Source organism: Haliotis rubra, unplaced genomic scaffold, assembly GCF_003918875.1.
Source record: "Haliotis rubra isolate DU_JTF1 unplaced genomic scaffold, ASM391887v1 Scf746, whole genome shotgun sequence".
Lineage (NCBI taxonomy): Eukaryota > Metazoa > Mollusca > Gastropoda > Lepetellida > Haliotidae > Haliotis > Haliotis rubra.
In genome coordinates this window covers 327,395-344,006 of record NW_025767464.1, presented here as the reverse complement: position 1 = coordinate 344,006, position 16,612 = coordinate 327,395, and the positions used below count along the sequence as shown (strand labels likewise).

Sequence of the window (16,612 nt, the reverse complement as noted above, 5' to 3'; positions counted from 1 at the left end):
GAATTTAAAGGATGGGAATTGTTGTTGCCTGCTTAGTGCTCAGGATTAAGAAGATGAAGCTATTGTTTGTGGATAGACAACTTCTCTATTGCAATATATATGATAGTTTGATTTAGATGCTAAGACATTGCAATAGAAAAGTTGTCTATCTGTAAAAAATTGTTCCTTTTATCATACCAGCTTTCAAATCCCACTTAAAGAAGGACCATGAATGTTTGGAGTCACTGAGTGGAGTATCTTTAATTGTGTCGCGATATCTTATTTGGGTTTGTGCTATACAACACAAGTTTTCAGAAGTACAAACAGTCGTCCACACATGGTGGTCAGGCTCGCTGACTTGGTTGACATGCCATTGTATCCCACTTGCATAGATCGATGCTCATGATGTTGATCACTGGATTGTCTGGTCCAGACTCGAATATTTACAGACCTCCGATTTACAGCTGGAATATTGCTGAGTGTGGCATTAAACAACAAACAAATGAATGCAACTGCAGGGTCCGTTGAGGCACTTGACATCCGATCCTTGGCCTCCATGCCCCAAAACAATAACAGGAGTCCAACATAAAGCTACACTCACTGGGAGGGTTAGAGTGAGTGAGTGAGTTTACTTTTACGCTGCTTTTAGCAATATTCCAGCTATATCACGGTGGGGGACACCAGAAATGGGCTTCACACATTGTACCCATGTGGGGAATTGAACCCGGGTCTTCGACGTGATGAACGAACGCTTTAACTACTATGCTACCCCACCGCCCCGGGAGGGTTAGAAGTAACCCAGGATATTAATTTTGTGAGTTTGGGAAGTAAGCCAGAATATTTGACATGACTGGGCAATCCCCCTCCTTGAAGATAAGTGTCTTGTATGTTGCCATTGGCAACAACATCAGCATAGCAACTGTCAAACAACCACAACATATGTAATATGTACAATGTTTTTATTAACATGATCATTCATTGAGATTTTTAATATATATGCTACTAAAACTGATCACAGATATAAACATTTATTCACAAAGAAAACTATTGCAATAATTTGAAACAACTTGTTCAAAAACGTCTGTGTGTAAGGTGACTAAGATCTTCTTTCATGATGCGAGTGTATATGCTACTCATAGGAAGTTAAGGAACACTAATAATTTGCTGTGACTGGTTAATCTGTCATGGCAGGTGGGTATTGTGCAGCCTTAAATTGGGTGCTCTTAACTTGTTTTGAGTAGCATATCTTCATGACTTGTAAATTCTGAAATGTCTCAGGATTGATATAGAAACTGCATATAAGGAAAGTATAAATGAATATAAGTTATAGAGTGAGTGAGGTTATATGCTACTTTCAGCAATAAATCACCCATTAAAGGCATAGGGCTATCCGAGCTGCCTACATAATACCCATACGGAGATTTGAACTAATGTCTTGGGTGGGATAAGCAATTGCTTTCTCTACTGCGCTACCCCACTACCCCTTAGTCATATTTCTACAACCAGAAAATATGTTCCCAAATTGGGTATCGAAGAAAGTAACAATGTTAATCAAAAGGTTGTTTGTAACATGACATTTGGGATTTGCTGTCTTAATAAAGTGCAATTTCTGGTTGGGATTTACTGTCTTAGTAAAGTGCAATTTCTGGTAGGGATTTACTGTCTTAGTAAAGTGCAATTTCTGGTTGGGATTTACTGTCTTAGTAAAGTGCAATTTCTGGTTGGGATTTACTGTCTTAGTAAAGTGCAATTTCTGGTTGGGATTCACTGTCTTAGTAAAGTGCAATTTCTGGTTGGGATTTACTGTCTTAGTAAAGTGCAATTTCTGGTTGGGATTTACTGTCTTAGTCAAGTGCAATTTCTGGTTGGGATTCACTGTCTTAGTCAAGTGCACTGTCTTAGTCTTAGTAAAGTGCAATTTCTGGTTGGGATTCACTGTCTTAGTAAAGTGCAATCTAAGGTAGGGATTCACTGTCTTAGTATAGTGCAATTTAACGTAGGGATTCACTGTCTTAGTAAAGTGCAATTTAAAGTAGGGATTCACTGTCTTAGTAAAGTGCAATTTCTGGTAGGGAGTCACTGTCTTAGTAAAGTGCAATTTCTAACGTGGGATTCACTGTCTTAGTAAAGTGCAATTTAACGTAGGGATTCACTGTCTTAGTAAAGTGCAATTTAACGTAGGGATTCACTGTCTTAGTAAAGTGCAATTTAACGTAGGGAGTTCACTGTCTTAGTAAAGTGCAATTTAACGTAAGGGATTCACTGTCTTAGTAAAGTGCAATTTAACGTGAGGGGAGTCACTGTCTTAGTAAAGTGCAATTTAACGTAGGGAGTCACTGTCTTAGTAAAGTGCAATTTAACGTAGGGAGTCACTGTCTTAGTAAAGTGCAATTTAACGTAGGGATTCACTGTCTTAGTAAAGTGCAATTTAACGTAGGGATTCACTGTCTTAGTAAAGTGCAATTTAACGTAGGGATTCACTGTCTTAGTAAAGTGCAATTTAACGTAGGGATTCACTGTCTTAGTAAAGTGCAATTTAACGTAGGGATTCACTGTCTTAGTAAAGTGCAATTTAACGTAGGGATTCACTGTCTTAGTAAAGTGCAATTTCTGCAGAGATGCCAACCCTGAATCAAAGGAAAGTGGAGTCATGCCTTGCTAAAAGCAATTCCCGCGCCCTGACGGTGCAAGTTCTGGGAGAGCATGAGAGGGGGCTTGGGCCCTTTTTGACAGTGGGGGTCTGGGGGCCTCCCCTTTGCAATTCTTTAGATTTAGCCTGGAAATACGCAACTTCTGGGCATACTTAACCAGGTAATACATAACCCAAATGAACATATTTAAATGGCTATTTACTAAAATTCTTTCAAACATTCTATATTTATAAACATATTTGTATTTTCTTAAAAATCAGAGTTTTAAAGACAAATTGGAGAGTAGATTTTGTATTTGAAAATCAGAGTAACTCCTCCAAAATCCGAGTGGTTGGCATCTGTTTCTGGAAGGGATTTGCTGTCTCAGTAAAGTGCAATTTCTGGTTGGGATTTACAGTCTCAGTAAAGTGCAATTTCTGGTTGGGATTTACGGTCTTAGTAAAGTGTAATTTCTGGGATGTTTTGGGGATAGAGTCATTGCTAGCACTAGTCGGTCTCACATATGAAATATTTTGTGTACAAATGAGTTGGTGCCTCTCTCAAAGTATGGGTTCAAATCCTGAATGAGACGCAATCCTAAAAAGTACTGCAAATTGTACTTTACTGTGAAAGCATGATCTCCAACATAACATGTTACATCTGACCACTTTCTGAAAGGCATTGTCTGTTGATAAATGTGCTTTGTCGGCTTTGAAACCAACTGTAAGGAAAGGAACACAAATAATCTGGTTTTCTCCAGTCTTTATAGCCATAATTTGCAATGGACACCTGTCTATCAGCGGCTGAGAAATATACAACCTTGAGGTAATGCAGCTTGTCAGAACTTTTCTAAAACTGGCAACAAAAAGGATTAAATTCTAAACAACTTAAAACTAAAATTAATATAATTACACATAATTTCTTGAGCATATAAGAAGCATTGTTGTTTCATAGTTAGGTAAAACAAAAATCAAACTATGCAAAAATATCTAAGATCAAACTTTACAAAGATACATGCAGGGGCCAAAATGACTGGACATTCGGCAAAATATTTCTTATTTATCATCGTGTTGGCACTGATGCCACTTAATTCAATTTACAATTTTGATTTCGACATACTATACACACTTTGCTAAGGATCAAATCATGGATTTAACTATGATGTGGGGTCAAATTTGGTTTAAATATGTAAGCTTATTGCTAGCATGGATGCTTGGCTTCAGTATGTCATTGCATCTTGTTGATCCTATACCTGCTATTGACAGGTGTTGTGTACTTGTCAATGACTCGTTCCATGATTTGCAAAATGGTTGATTGGTGCCATGAAAACCATTTTTATTGTTACTCGTGTATCAAGTGCATAAGGTTAGATCAAAGTGACCATTTGCCTAATGATGGGTTACCATATTATTATTTATCTAGTTTTAAATGGATACAATTTCAAATAATATATCAACGTAAAGTAAAGTTGTGAATTTTTGTGATCCTTAGCAAAGTGTGAGTAGTATAGTTGCCCTTGGATCCCATCTTTAATCTTTGGGTAAACTGAGAGTGGAAACTTCTGAACCTTTCTGTGAAACTTGACTCTGACATGTGGATCCTAAAATAATAACCTGTACAGAATAATGCAGGTATATACATACACCCATTTCCATTTTGAAATCTTCATCTTACAATATTGGGGTCATTTATTTAGCATAGGGTGCTACTAAAACTACTTCACCAGAACCTGACCGATAACGACAGTACACAAATTATAACGTGTCATGTGATTTTTTACATTTTTAATTCTAGCCAATGGGTGAGTGAGTATGTTTTAATACCACCGTTAGCACTATCCCAGCACTGTCACAGCGGGGACATCACCATGGGCTTCACACACCATGGGCATTCAACCCAGTAGACACTATGCTACCCTACCACCCGTCACCTTATTACTTCACAAACATAAGTGAGTGAGTCAGTTTAGTTTTACGCCATCCTCAGCAATATTCCAGCTACACGGCGGCAGTCTGTAAATAATTGAGTCGGAACCAGACAATCCAGTGATCAACATCATGAGTATCGATCTACGCAAGTTGGTCAGCGAGCCTGACCACCCGATCCCGTTAGTCGCCGCTTACGACAAGCATGGGTTACTAAAGATCAATACTAACACGGATCTTCACGGGTCAATAATAAACATAAGATCTAATAACATCATTATGCACATCTTCATTAATCCAGTGTATTATATTAAATATCCTGGTTCCCGATCAACAAAGCCTTCGTAACGCTACAACAGTCTTAAGCCTATGGTAAACTATCGAGATAGATGAGTCGTAACGTTACGAAAGCTTTGTGGATCGGCACCCTGGACCCATTCCTCAAAGTGATCCCAGCCCTAAGGTGATCGTGGGGCGGTGGGGTAGCCTAGTAGTTAGGGTGTTCGCTTGTCACGCCGAAGACCCGGTTTATATTCCCCACATGGGTACAAAATGTGTAGCCCATTTCTGGTGTTCCCTACAGTGATATTGCTGGAATATTGCTAAAAACGGCATAAAACCAAACTCACTCACTCACTCACCTAGGGTGATTGGAACTCTCATACATTAACATATACTAACGACAGTCGTAACTTTACGATCGCTTTCTGGATTGGGGCCCTGTACTATTCATACACAACAAATACACTCTGACTTTCATTTGAAAAGCATGATGCCAAAAAACAGATTTCCAATCAAACTACTGTCACAAGCAAGAGAAATTCTGTGCTAAGATGGACATAGGTGACACTGTCAGAATGAATTCTGAATGTCATTGTATTAATCACACATGAAGATCAAAGGGAACCAGTCAAAACAGTGTAACACCCCTAATATTATAACCATGTGGATACAATCTGAACCCCCATTTCTGGTGCCACAACCCTCCCCGCCTTCCCCCCATCATGTTGCTAAAATATTGCTAAAAGGGGCTTTAAACCCAACTCACTCACTAAAATTATAATAAAACATAATTAAACAAATTAAAACAATGGATTCCTCCCATTCTGATTCTGTATCGACAAATCTCAACAATCCCCTCAGGCACGCGGCCCCTGATTCCACGTCATGGTTCAGTGAGTCACATTTTACTCGCTATGAACAGTATTTGAGATTGGTCACAGTGAGGGAGTGAGGGAAACCAAAAACTTATGTACGGGGATTTTTCAGATGTCACCACTTTAGTGAATCTGGATATAATGCTTACAAACCAAAGATTAGAATCATGGTAGCCTGGGTTACATGAATTGAGCCACTTAGCTTATCACCAAGTGCATGTCATGAAATCTGACATAAACTTACTGTTATAACATATCATAAACAGTTTTTTATAACCAACAGATCCTTCTACAACCAAGGGCCATTACTCTGCACTGTTACATGATTTGAGCTACTCAGCTTGTCACCAAGTGCATGTCATGAAATCTGACAGATAAAGGTTACTGTTATAACATATCATAAACATGTTTTTATAACCAACAGATCCTTCTACAACCAAGGGGCATTACTCTGCACTGCTACATGATTTGAGCCACTCTGCTTGTCACCAAGTGCATGTCATGAAATCTGACAGATAAAGGTTACTGTTATAACATATCATAAACAGGTTTTATAACCAACTGTGCATAATTAAAACTAGTGAATTAAGAAGTTACAGAAATGAAAACTGCTATGTTATTAAACAACAATAAAACACTGACATTATTGGGTTATCTTGTACAAAAGGTGAATGTAGCACTTGATACATTGAAACATGAATGTCCAACATAGATTGCCAATGTGTAGTCACAGCCAGTCTATATCTGTTTGTCTCGGGTGACACTGATCCGACTCTTGAGGTATTTTTTGCTGAGATGCATCTTGGCTAGCGCCACTTCCGCCTTCTTTGACGGCATCGGCATTGAGTCCATAGTGAAGCCAGAGTTTGTAGAGTCAGGAAAACGGATGATATGTATTGAATCGGACATTGTCCTAATATCGTCACTGGTACTTGTCCCCCTCCCCATCTTCGTACCCCCCCACCATGTACACGTTCCCCTCATGCTGGAAGACACTGAAGTGGGTCAGCTCGGGGAGATTGATTGTCTGGATGAGGTTCACGTGGACCAGATTACACACGTCCATGCTGCTATTGTCCAGTTTGAACAGCTGTAGGCCCTCTGATTGGCTGGATATGACGTACACGTCGTCGTCAATAGTCACAGCCTTCAAGTGTTCACTGAGGGGAGAGGGGAGGTAACCGACTTGACAAGCGGTTTTCTTGGACACATCGAAGTACTGAATCACACTACTGAAGTTTCCATCTTTGTCCAGTCCTCCGAAACAGAAGATCTTTTCATGAAGTACGGCCATTCCAGCCTGGTGTACGGGGACTGCCAGAGTACCAGCCTGGTGCCATCGTTCCCCTGAAATATGGTACTCATCAATACAAGCCACAAGATCACTCTCCGAGTCCAGCGAGTCCTTCATTCCTCCGATATTGTACAACCGGTCACCCACGGCAACAGTGACATGATGCCAGCGCCCATGAGGCATGGCTTCTCCTTTGATCCAACGACTTTTCTCATATCGATACATCACTTTCACATTTTTGGACCCGCCGGTGAGAAAGAGGCTGGATCCATGTACACATGCTGCGGAACCTTTCCCGATGTCACACGGCAGGTTAGTCAAACTGTACCACTCGTCACACGTAAAACTATAACAGTAGACACTGGTCTGGTTCTCGTTCACACGATCCGTCGCACCACCTATGATAAACACAACCTCTTCCGTATCGGCAGACTTCCGTGGTGTCGTCCGAGGACTGCTAAAATCTTGTCGTCTGGCAGGCATCATTTGGAAATTCTTTGCTTCTTCGACAAGATCTTGAGCTTCCTTACTCTTGCGGACAAGGTCATTCTGTTCCACTTTGTGTCGAAGGTACTCAGGGGTTGTGAGGGGCAGTCGAACAACTTCCAACAAATACGACAGCTGAGTTTTCCGCCATTTGTTGTTGCCGTGGTCTGCCTCGACCCAGCTCAACACAGCGTCTGCCACGGCCTCCTCTCCACAGATGATGAGCTGGTCACTTTCGATAATGATCTTCAACTCATCGGGCGTCAAGTCATTAAAGGATTCCGATGACACCAGCTCCTGGAATGATCTGCAAATAGTTTCGAAAGCTGTGGTGTTCATTTTCTGGAAGTTATGCATCTTGGACATCCTCCACAGCGAGATGCAGTTGTTGACGCCGATCTTCTTCGACAGGAACTTCTCACAGTAGTCCTGGAGACACTTGATCTGGAGACGGGACGCCACCAGGAGGACGTCCTGGGCGGTGTCCATGTCCACAATGTCCTCACACTGGTACATGAACAGAAGGATCCTGTAGAACACATCCGCGTTCACATCCGGCAGATTCACCCGATTCTCAATACTTTCTCGCATCCCGGATGTGAACATGGCTTCGAAATAACACGAGAACAAAGACAAAATGAATTTGTGGCATTTGAACTCTCGGCCTGCAACTGTAACGATGACGTCTGAGAATTTCTCATTATTGAGTAGGCCGCTAAGTCCTCTCCTGATAGTCTTTGTGTGTTCGTCTTCGGGGAATCCCATTTTGTCTCACGGCGGCAGTATGGCTGAAACAATCATTGAGAAGATATATAATAAAATATATTTGCACATCAATACATCTTGTATTCACTTGAAATAGCTGATGTGGTTGGCTGGTTTAGTAGGAAAAAAAATAACATTGTTTGCAGTACAAACAGAATGCCAATTGTTTTACACAGTAAATGCTGACATATGCGAGCATTGTGTATTCAGGGCACTGTGTATTCCAAACTAAATTCTAACTGTTTCCATTCCAAACTAAATGCTTACTGTTTTGATGAGACAATGGCATTTATACTTATTTACTTTTGCGAAGAGGCGTTGTATGCAAAACGGTGTTCACATGTTTACATGGTTCTCATAACAAAGTGTTCACATGGTTCTCATAACAAAGTGTTCACAGGGTTCTCGTAACAAAGTGTTCACATGGTTCTCGTAACAAAGTGTTCACATGGTTCTCATAACAAAGTGTTCACAGGGTTCTCGTAACAAAGTGTTCACAGGGTTCTCGTAACAGAGTTCACAGGGTTCTCGTAACAAAGTGTTCACAGGGTTCTCGTAACAAAGTGTTCACATGGTTCTCATAACAAAGTGTTCACAGGGTTCTCATAACAAAGTGTTCACAGGGTTCTCGTAACAGAGTTCACAGGGTTCTCGTAACAAAGTGTTCACAGGGTTCTCATAACAAAGTGTTCACAGGGTTCTTGTAACAAAGTGTTCACAGGGTTCTCATAACAAAGTGTTCACAGGGTTCTCATAACAAAGTGTTCACAGGGTTCTCGTAACAAAGTGTTCACAGAGTTCTCGTAACAAAGTGTTCACAGGGTTCTCGTAACAGAGTTCACAGGGTTCTCGTAACAAAGTGTTCACAGGGTTCTCGTAACAAAGTGTTCTCGTAACAAAGTGTTCACAGGGTTCTCGTAACAGGGTTCTCGTAACAGAGTTCACAGGGTTCTCGTAACAAAGAGTTCACAGGGTTCTTGTGACAAAGTGTTCACAGGGTTCTCGTAACAAAGTGTTCAAAGGGTTCTCGTAACAAAGTGTTCACAGGGTTCTCGTAACAGAGTTCACAGGGTTCTCGTAACAAAGAGTTCACAGGGTTCTCGTAACAAAGTGATCACAGGGTTCTCGTAACAAAGTGTTCACATGGTTCTCATGACAAAGTGTTCACAGGGTTCTCGTAACAAAGTGTTCACAGGGTTCCCGTAACAAAGGGTTCTCGTAACAAAGAGTTCACAGGGTTCTCGTAACAAAGTGTTCAAAGGGTTCTCGTGGCAAAGTGTTCACAGGGTTCTCGTAACAAAGTGTTCAAAGGGTTCTCGTAACAAAGTGTTCACAGGGTTCTCGTAACAAAGAGTTCACAGGGTTCTCGTAACAAAGTGTTCACAGGGTTCTCGTAACAAAGTGTTCACAGGGTTCTCGTAACAAAGTGTTCAAAAGGTTCTCGTAACAAAGTGTTCAAAAGGTTCTCGTAACAAAGTGTTCACAGGGTTCTCGTAACAAAGAGTTCACAGGGTTCTCGTAACAAAGAGTTCACAGGGTTCTCGTAACATAGTGTTCACAGGGTTCTCGTAACAAAGTGTTCACAGGGTTCTCGTAACAAGGTATCCTGATAACAAGGTGTAGTGATTATAAAGAGATGTCTGACAAACATATAGTTGTGATATTTCAAGGATAAGTACCAACTGCTCTTTCAAACAAAATACATGAAAAAATAAGGTCAAGGTCATGTCTGTTTTGTGTGCCCATTAAGCATCCCTGTTTAATGCACATACAAAATCACATTATGAGCATGGTCTTTAGTGAAACTTCTTAGCATACTTCAGGTGATATGTTCACGAACATAATATCTTAAAATGTACATGATCATATTCTGAAGAGGTCTCTTTTCATCTTCTGAAGAGGTCTCTGAAAATATTGTCAAGGTCCATTCATCTTCTGATAAGGTTTCTGATCATATTCTCTCATTGTCCATTCATCTTCTGACAAATTCTCTGTGGAATCAAAAGCTTTGTGGTATCTTCCAGACAGATGCTACAAATTTCTTCCTGGCACTCCTTGGCATCTACAATGGAGGACAAGGAGATATCATTAGTGAAACATGAACATACAAAGTACAAATGCTAAGCAAACAGCATCATTGCCTCGCATCTTAACCTGCCTTTCGTTAACAAGTCTGAAACTCTGAGGTGAACACAGCTATGAACACATCTATTACAGTATGTTCATTAGTCTGTCTCACAGTCCCTGAACCACATTATTTTCCCCACTGCCAAGCCCTCTCTGCAGTGCTAAAGCCCTAAATAAAGCAAGTCTAGATTTCCTCAGGTTCTGAATCTCTGGTCTCCCTAGGGCTCCTTTTCAATTTAAATGGGCTTGTTTGTTACTATCAAAATTACATATATTCAGAGACTAAGCGTTAATCTATATGTTCATGATAAAGTGTGTCTGTGAATGTTTCTCGCAGTCTTGGTCGATGGTCCAAGAACATCTGAACAGGAGGCAATATCAGGCGAATATTCTTAATCGGACAGTCAGCACCGTGGTTTTTAAATTTTCATGAGTGAGTAAAGCATTCAGACAATTGTGTGTGGAAAACTACCTAAAATGACATGTTCTGAACAAGCACTGTTGTTTACATGTCATACTTCCTGTTAGTGAACACAGTCGAGAGATTACTACCAAACAAATATCTGTGGTTTCTGGAGGTTTTTTAACTATTTCTGGCCATGACATGTAGGAACTGCCGTCTGTTTATAGGCCAGCTGACAGACTGACTGAGTTTAGTTTTACGCCGCTTTTAGCAATATTCCAGCAATATCACGGCGGGGGACACCAGAAATGGGCTTAACACATTGTGCCCATGTGGGGAATCGAACCCGGGTCTTTGGCGTGACGAGCCAACGCTTTAACCACTGGGCTACCCTACCGCCCCCAGCTGACCTACAGGTGACATGTGAAGGAGGCCAAAACAGGTATACACTGGATCACCATTACGACAGGACTTACTGTGTATATAACTGTAGGGTTTTACGTGATGCACAAAGGCAAAATAAAAAAATGTTGTGGTTCCAATTACACCTCTTTAAAATTTAGGGTAGCTAGGAAGGAATTTTTTTTTACATTTTGTTTAAGAAGTTGAGTACGAACTAATAACACATTTATCAATGTGTAATTGTTTATTCAATCAAGCTTATGGCCATCATGTCGAAATTCTCTATCAGAATGACCGATGTCCGTTGGTGCCGGGAAAAAACAATGGTATCTGAAAGCTTATTTTATTCATACCTCGTAAAAAAACTTGGGTCGGCACCATAATTCAAGGGTCGGTCGGGTAATCAGAACCACAACATTTTTTTGTAGGCCAAATGTGCGTCCAGTACACTCAAATGTCCTGAGGGACGCACAAATTTATTCACTGTACCAACAACACATCTCTGACTTTACGAAGTGTTTGGTTGTTTCTTTCAGAGCAGTTACGTGCATCATTTCATACACCAGTCCACATGATCAACGATTCATTCCAGGCGCTGAAGAAATTATCAAAATGGACAATTCCCTACACCGCTACTTCAAAGTACCCTCATATTGCCAGCATGGCTAAAACTAATACTTGGGGGTCCACGGGACCTCTATGTTTCTGAGTTGAGATAAAACCCTACAACTGACAATAACCTCGTTAAACTCAATACCCAGACAATTGATGTGTAGTAAGTTACTCTAATTATTACCAATTAGTTGTGTAATCACCCTTGAAAATACCAACACACAATCATACACCTGTTGACATGTGTGTACTGATACCACTATCATAGAACACAGTTGTGACTGTCTGGGTTTATACTCATAATTCTAAACCAAAGTAAAACCAAATTCTTTATCATACTTCATACCATTATATTACACTCCATGGCAAAATAATGAAACATGTTCAAGACATATATTAATACTACGTAAAGGAAAATAGGATATCAAGGGCTTTCAAGCATCAAGTGTTATAACACCTCCCTGCATTTGGTACAACTATTTCACTCTCAACAGGTCAGTGAAAGTTGGCAAAAAAACAGTTAAAGTCAAAATAGATATCTCTCCCCTTCAAGGGGCGGTGGGGTAGCCTAGTGGTTAAAGCGCACGCTCGTCAGTCCGAAGACCCGGGTTCGATTCCCCACATGGGTACAATGTGTGAAACCCATTTCTGGTGACCCCCGCTGTGATATTGCTGGAATATTGCTAAAAGCAGTGTAAAACTAAACTCACTCACTCACTCTCCCTTCAAATTCAACAACATGTTACAGCAGCTATTGAGCATACTTTTAGCATCCACAACCTCGAAATATAGGAACATTGGCAAAATATCTATTGCAGATGTTGAAATTATGATAATCAAGCAATTATTATACTATTTTGAAACATGACAATGGAATTCTACAATCCAAACCTCATTGAATAAAACAGACAAACAACCAAACATCAACCCAGGCAAGAATGTTCCATTTATAAAAAAATTACTAATTACATTTTCAAAAATATACAAAATATTTGCAAAAATAACATTTCCATGACAACACTGTTATGTTTAGCTTTCACATTACTCAGAAACTAAATTTAGTAAAATTTGAAACAAAAACTGAAAGTGCCTTCGAGAATGAATGCAAGATGGTTGAAGAAGAAGTTTGGAAGAAATGTGAATTTTGTAAACAAAATAAAGTCATTAATAGAGTTGAGGATTAAAATCATGTGATGGTATTTTGCCTCTGGTACTGGTAACATAATCATGATAATATATGAGAATCGACCACATCTTAAACACTATTCTCACACTACTTAATCTTCGGATTAAACTGCCATTTTCCTAATATGTATCTTATCCAAACTTTACTTTCATATATCCAAGTCTTTCTATGACATGTTATCAGAAGGATATGGACTTTCATATGGATAATCTCCTTTCCACTCTCTCTGAAACTAGAGATAAATCTTACCTTCTGTGGTGAAGATGGTCTGACGTGTAGCTTGCCCAAAATGAACTAAATCATAAATGTTGTCATCAGTTCTCCATCGTTTCTGCCCGGATCGTGTGTCCACAGCCAAGAATTGTTTGCATAGCACATTCAACACTTACAAGTTATATAACAGCAATTAGGGACTGGTCACTCCCTCTAATGTGCTCCCCGGTGACACTAATACTGGAACATCAATGTACCAGCACTGGGTCATGGCCAAATATGCTCTGTATCCATAACTTATTATAATATTCCTAACTTTCAGACCGCCTCCGTGGTGTAGTGGTTAGAGCGTCCGCCCGGAGAGTGGAAGGTCGCGGGTTCGATCCCCGACCGCGTCATACCAAAAGACGTTAAAATATGGTACTTGTTGGTCCCTGCATGGCGCTCGGCATTAATGGGTACAAATTCACCTCACCTCACCTAACTTTCATGTCTTGTGTGGCAGTGTTTACATTGTGTAACAATGTTCCAAGTGTAATAGTATAAATACATTGTATATGTGGAAAGTCAGTGAGGGACAATGCTCCATGTAGGCTTGTGCTATAGTTAGATACATTTATAGAAGGTACTACAGTTTTCTACGTAGATCTACCTTCTAAAACATTGAGAATCAGAATTATTGTGAATGAGAATCATTATTAGATATGAAAAATGTGCCATCAAGAACATTGTACATGAACCATTGTGATGAAATGACATTTAAATTTACTCAGACAATACAGAAAGTTAGGTCTCTATTCATGGGCTGCTTCTAAATTATGTTCAGGGTGGCGTTTCGTTGGTAATCCAAGCCTAAATATGTCACCACTCAGTGATGTTAAATATGTTGATTTCTTTATATTTTTAAATAATTTGCTCCAAGTTACTTCTCCAATATATATTGATAATCAATTGATATTCATTTAATGATGATTCATCTCTATGATCTATATCAATAGTCAGCCCTATTTCTACAATCCTCTGTCAGCCCTATTTCTACAATCCTCTGTCAGCCCTATTTCAACAATCCTCTGTCAGCCCTATTTCTACAATCTTCTGTGACTTTCCACTATGCTCTGACCCAGGGAGTTGGAGAATCCTCTAGAGTGTATTTAGTTGGTCTATATGAGAAGACATAACTTTGAATTCATACTGCCACTGCTTAAACCTTTATAGTCATTTGTATTAATTTGTAAACTTATTTTGTTTTAGAATACAACTGTTAGTTACATCACATTACTTCACTGTTTGTGTGCCTTAGGGCACCAGGCAAATATTTTAGATGTGCCTTTCAGAAATCAAGTTTGCCCACATGTTTTAGAATAAATAACTGTAGCAATGATGATCATTTGAAATGATTGTTAGTAAACAACAAATGAAACCTGTTTTCTGTTATCACTGATATGTCTTCTGTTTAAGATGGCTTTCTTAAGCTTCATTTGTTCTGTTTTCCCAACATCTTTAATAGCTAAGACGTTTGTGACAGGTTCACTTGTTCAATATATCTCACATACACAATTTCCTCTTCAATAACCGAACTATCAGTACTCTCATTGCTCTAAATGGAAAAACAACCAGATTTCTTTACATCACCCATCATAATTCCAATGATTTCCTGGGCGATAAAGTCAATAAATGTTTTTGCTTGTTTGTCATTTGAGTAAGTGTTTGGGGGATTAAATGACTAAAGGTGAGTTATGTCTCTAAAAATTAGGTGTGCCATGAAGGCACCGAGAACATTTTTTATCCGCGCCATTTCAATATTTACCGTGCCATGGCACGCTAATATATGGGGTATTTCGAACCCTGCACTGCGTGTTTCTATGTACTGATTCCTGCAGTAGCTTCACCTTGGGAATCAACATGTAACACGTCTAAACTAAACATTTCAAGGTAATTGCTGTAGTGTGATAGGGTTACTCAATTTTACCCTGGGTAGGATTGAGACTACGAAAGTAAAAACTAAAATAGCAACTGCAGCGAAGGCGGTTGACTTGACATGACTTTATAGGACTACATACTTTAACAAAATATTTAATGGACACATGTGGTTTGAGAACTAGGGGCATAAAAACATGTAATGTAAACCGTGAAATGTACCAGGTGCAAATCAGATTGGGACCATACTGGAACCTTATGCAAGAGTGATTCCGAGCTCTCCAGAATCCAGCAGATGTCGGCAAGACATTTTGGAAAGAAAATGTGAGCAGCACATCAAACTATGATTTGGCAGTTATAAAGAATGCCGCTATATTTTCTAAATATAAAGAATCATCATTTAATAACAGAAGGGACACTTATCATCGAGATAAATTTGATAATATTACCAAACACTTTGAAGATAATATTTCGGGTGGCCATTTTTCGTTTTTCACGAGTGTGATAAATAAATGTTTTTTATTTATGACCAAATAACTGGGTAAAATTTCATCAATAATAAATGGCTACTGGCCAATAGAAGCAGCAAGACCAATAATCTTCCCCACTGTCGTGGTATAACGTCACGAATACCACGTACTGTTATAATTAACCCGTTGTTACAGGTCTACCGTTCTTGACCCACACGACTCTCTCACAAAATGTGACGTGACAAAGCGTAGACCTTGAGGATATGATTTTAAGGAATTAAAACAGTTCCCATTACCTAGATACACTTGTGTGTGATATACTTACCATAAGCAGAACGGGTCAATGTATCTTCAATCGTTATAATTCACAAAAACAAACGTAAGGCTTCCCAGTGTTCGATCGATCTGGTTAACCAAGCATTACTTCCGGGGTTGGGTAAGTAAAAACGTTACAATCACAAGGAAACGGAAAAGGAATCTTTATAATGCGATGTCTTTCAGAAAGTGTCTGTGTAAATTTTCCTGTTGTCTGCAATTATTGACAAATGGCCGTTACTTTAGTTGTAGTGAATCTTAAGCGGAATCGCTTGTTGAAACGTACGCGGAATTCGGTACTGTTGTACTTATGGACCTTCCGGAATTATTTTTGTTGGTGGTGAGTATGTTGTTACGTTGGTTGACCATATACTCAGTACCTGTTGACCGTTACTAGTCTAGGTTGCAAAGTTGTAATTAGTGACCTATCTCGAAACTGAGACAGCGTCTCCGTGATCAGTGTAATCCTAAACTGCTACTGACCTATTCGCTCCGATTGACACTACCCCTCAGCCTAGTTATCCAAGCTCCAAGAAGAGTTTTTCCATATTCCTACTTTAGAAATCCTAATTCCTGAAGCATCCAGTAGATATTGGTTACTTAATATGAAGTTGCACCTGTCAAAACAATAGAAGTAGCCTACTGTGAGTTATATTTAACTTCGCGTCGGCCTTATTTGCCACATTGCAAAGTGCACAAATGTGAAATAAATCAAAAGTTATATTTAAAAG

At 39.5% G+C, this 16,612-nt stretch overlaps 1 protein-coding gene and 1 long non-coding RNA gene across 3 annotated transcripts; both read right to left on the bottom strand.

The window, feature by feature from the left end:
• Positions 1–921: 921 nt before the first annotated feature.
• LOC124259990 lies at positions 922–4,670 on the bottom strand. The gene is made up of 2 exons (XR_006893974.1): positions 3,062–4,670; positions 922–1,818 (listed from the first exon to the last, which is right to left on the bottom strand). It is a non-coding gene; the product is annotated as an uncharacterized LOC124259990 (long non-coding RNA).
• A 44-nt stretch (positions 4,671–4,714) lies between these two features.
• LOC124259986 (kelch-like protein 24) lies at positions 4,715–15,997 on the bottom strand. Of its 2 annotated transcripts, none has more exons than XM_046694212.1 (2): positions 15,892–15,997; positions 4,715–8,259 (listed from the first exon to the last, which is right to left on the bottom strand). In XM_046694212.1, the coding sequence occupies exon 2, from the start codon at positions 8,234–8,236 to the stop codon at positions 6,614–6,616; it is 1,623 nt and encodes a 540-aa protein (XP_046550168.1). In that variant the 5' UTR covers positions 8,237–8,259; positions 15,892–15,997; the 3' UTR covers positions 4,715–6,613. The 2 variants fall into 2 exon arrangements, with proteins under 2 accessions (XP_046550168.1, XP_046550169.1); XM_046694213.1 differs by lacking the exon at positions 15,892–15,997 and adding an exon at positions 8,540–9,085.
• Positions 15,998–16,612: the final 615 nt, after the last annotated feature.

What these genes read in the sequence shown, in the direction of transcription:
- LOC124259986 (XM_046694212.1), bottom strand. Translation starts at nt 8,236, where the DNA reads ATGGGATTCCCCGAAGACGAACACACAAAGACTATCAGGAGAGGACTT.